Here is a 2,805-nt window from a genome sequence, read left to right as displayed (position 1 = left end):
TTTCAACTCCTCAACAAGTGGAGGAAATCAAATTTTTGAAGCAAAATAATCCTTATTCTAACATGTAAAATCCAAGTTGGAAGAATCATCCCAACTTCTCATGGAAAGACCAAAAAGGAACCGCTCCTCAACATGGTCAGTACCAAACTCAATATCAACAACAACAACAACAACAAGCCCCTAAGAAAGCTGATTGGGAAATTGCTATCGAAAGAATGGAAACTCATAATGTTCAATTTCAAGAAGAAACCCGTAACAATTAGAAAAACACCACATCCTCCATAAAGAATCTTGAAGTCCTAATGGGTCAAATCGCTCAGCAACTAGCTTCGAGTTCTCAAGCACAAGGTGCTCTACGTAGTGCAACCGTGACAAATCCTAGAGAGCATAATAATGTGAGCATGGTGACAACAAGAAGTGGTCAATCGGATGAAGTTATCGAGGAAGTGGATGAAGAGGAAAACCAATTGATCGAAGTGGTCCTTGAGATCAAAGGAAATGAAGTTGTTAGGGAAGAAGTGGTAGCACCGAAACCTATTGTGAAAGAAACAGTCATTGAGCCCAAGCTGGTTGTTAAGCTTCCCTTCCCCACTAGAAACAAGAAAAAAGGACAACATGAGAAAAACTTTGAAAAATTCCTAGAGTTATTCAAGAAGCTGGAGATTAACATTCCTTTATTGGAGGCACTTGAACAAATGCCTACTTATGCCAAGTTCATGAAGGACATCATTTTCAAAGAGGTGTACCACCGACACTAACCCGATTATTCTAACCGAAACTTGTAGTGCTATTTTGCAGGGTATGAAGATTCCGATAAAGAAGAAAGATCGAGGAGCTGTCACTATCCCGTGTACTATTGGAGATGGGTCGTTCAACAAAGCTCTTATTGATATGGGAGATAGTGTGAGTCTCATGTTGTCACCCATTTACAAGAAGTTTGGTATAGGGGTTATGCAAGATACCAGGATGACACTCCAATTCGTTGATCATTCGGTTAAGAAACCGTATGGCATTGTCGAAGATGTTCTGGTGAAAATTGAGAAGTATGTATTTATGGTGGATTTTGTAATTCTTGAAATGCCGGAAGATGAAGATATCCCTCTCATTCTGGGGAGGCCCTTTTTGGAAACTGGGCGGTGCTTGATAAACATAGAAGAAGGAACAATGACGTTGAAGGTTTATGATGAGGAATTGAAAATCAATGTTCGAAACACCATGAGGTACAAGGATGATATTTGTACCAATCACACTATAGAGGTTTTGGATCAGGTGACGACATATGATAATCCTTTGAATACACCACAATCACCTTTGGAAAGAGTGTTTAGTTTGTCCATTTTCGATTCGGATAAAGAGGTGGACAACGGGGAATCTGAAGTGCTAGCCTTGTTGGACGCACAACCCCCGTGGAAAGGATCTCGACCACGTCGGTGGGAGGACTTACGCCTACCTCAATCTAGTGAGGATAATGAAGAATCAAAGAAAGAAACAGAGTTGAAACAACTTCCTGATAATCTTAAATATGTCTTTCTCGAACCTGAAGGAAAATGCCCGATTATCATAAACTCGAGCCTTCAGAATATCCAAGAAGAAAAACTCATCCAAGTCTTAAAAAAATTTAAAAAATTCTATTGGATGGGCAATTGAAGATTTGAAAGGTATTAACCCTACTGTTTGCATGCATAAAATTCTCATGGAAGACGACCATAAATCAGTAGTCCAACCGCAGAGAAGACTCAATCCTGCAATGAAGGAAGTAGTTCGGAAAGAGGTGGTGAGATTGTTAGACACAGGTCTTATATATCCTATTTATGACAGCCTGTGGGTGAAGTCGGTTCATGTTGTCCCTAAGAAAGGGGGGACCACCGTAATAAAGAATGAAAAAAATGAGTTAATTCTTACTCGGACAATAACCGAGTGGCGTGTTTGCATTGATTATAGAAGGTTGAACACAACAACTAGGAAGAACCATTTCCCTTTACCATTTATTGACCAGATGTTGGAGAGGTTAGCCGGGCATGATTACTACTGTTTTCTAGATGGATACTCTGGGTATAATCAGACTGCTGTAGCTCCGGAAGACCAAGAAAAGACAGCATTCACATGCCCATATGGTGTTTTTACTTACAGAAGAATGCCATTCGGGTTGTGTAATGCTCTAGCCACCTTCCAACGATGCATGACTTCCATTTTCGCCTACATGCTCGAAAAGCATATGGAAGTCTTCATGGATGACTTCTCGGTCTTTGGATCCTCATTTGATAACTGTTTAACTAATCTCTCTCTTGTTCTAGACAGGTGCCAGAAAACGAATTTAGTTCTGAACTGGGAGAAATGTCACTTCATGGTTCGTGAGGGGATAGTGTTGGGTCACAAAATTTCCTACAAGGGAATTGAAGTTGACCAAGTAAAAGTGGAAGTGATATATAAACTCCCACCCCCTATTAAAGAGAAGGGTATCAGGAGTTTCTTAGGACATGCAAGCTTTTACTGCAGGTTCATAAGAGATTTTTCAAAAATTGCAAAACCGTTGACCACGCTATTGGTTAAAGATAAGGCGTTTCTGTTCAACAAAGAATGCACCATGGACTTTGAGACATTGAAGAGAAAAATGATCTCAACACCCATTGTTATTTCCCCCGATTGGTCTCTTCCATTTGAGATCATGTGTGATGCTAGTGATATTGCTGTGGGGGCAGTCTTAGGACAGTGAAGAGAAAAGTTATTACATGTCATTTACTATGCTAGTCATGTGTTGAACCCTGCACAGATGAACTATGCAACCACTAAAAAAGAGTTATTTGA

The 2,805-nt window shown here is 40.0% G+C and overlaps 1 protein-coding gene across 1 annotated transcript; it reads left to right on the top strand.

Moving 5' to 3' along the window:
• Positions 1-302: 302 nt before the first annotated feature.
• On the top strand, positions 303-1,647 carry LOC127094516 (uncharacterized). Its single transcript, XM_051033341.1, has 2 exons — positions 303-683; positions 799-1,647. The coding sequence occupies exons 1-2, from the start codon at positions 303-305 to the stop codon at positions 1,645-1,647; spliced, it is 1,230 nt and encodes a 409-aa protein (XP_050889298.1).
• The last annotated feature ends 1,158 nt before the right edge of the window (positions 1,648-2,805 follow it).

The sequence above is a fragment of the Lathyrus oleraceus genome, chromosome 6 (assembly GCF_024323335.1).
Source record: "Lathyrus oleraceus cultivar Zhongwan6 chromosome 6, CAAS_Psat_ZW6_1.0, whole genome shotgun sequence".
NCBI lineage: Eukaryota > Viridiplantae > Streptophyta > Magnoliopsida > Fabales > Fabaceae > Lathyrus > Lathyrus oleraceus.
This window is presented reverse-complemented; position numbering and strand designations above follow the sequence as displayed.

Bases quoted from the DNA above. Each gene is read 5' to 3' on its own strand.
- LOC127094516 (XM_051033341.1), top strand. From the start codon at position 303: ATGGGTCAAATCGCTCAGCAACTAGCTTCGAGTTCTCAAGCACAAGGT. The intron at 684-798 runs GCACTTGAACAA...GCTATTTTGCAG, and splicing joins TTAACATTCCTTTATTGGAG to GGTATGAAGATTCCGATAAA.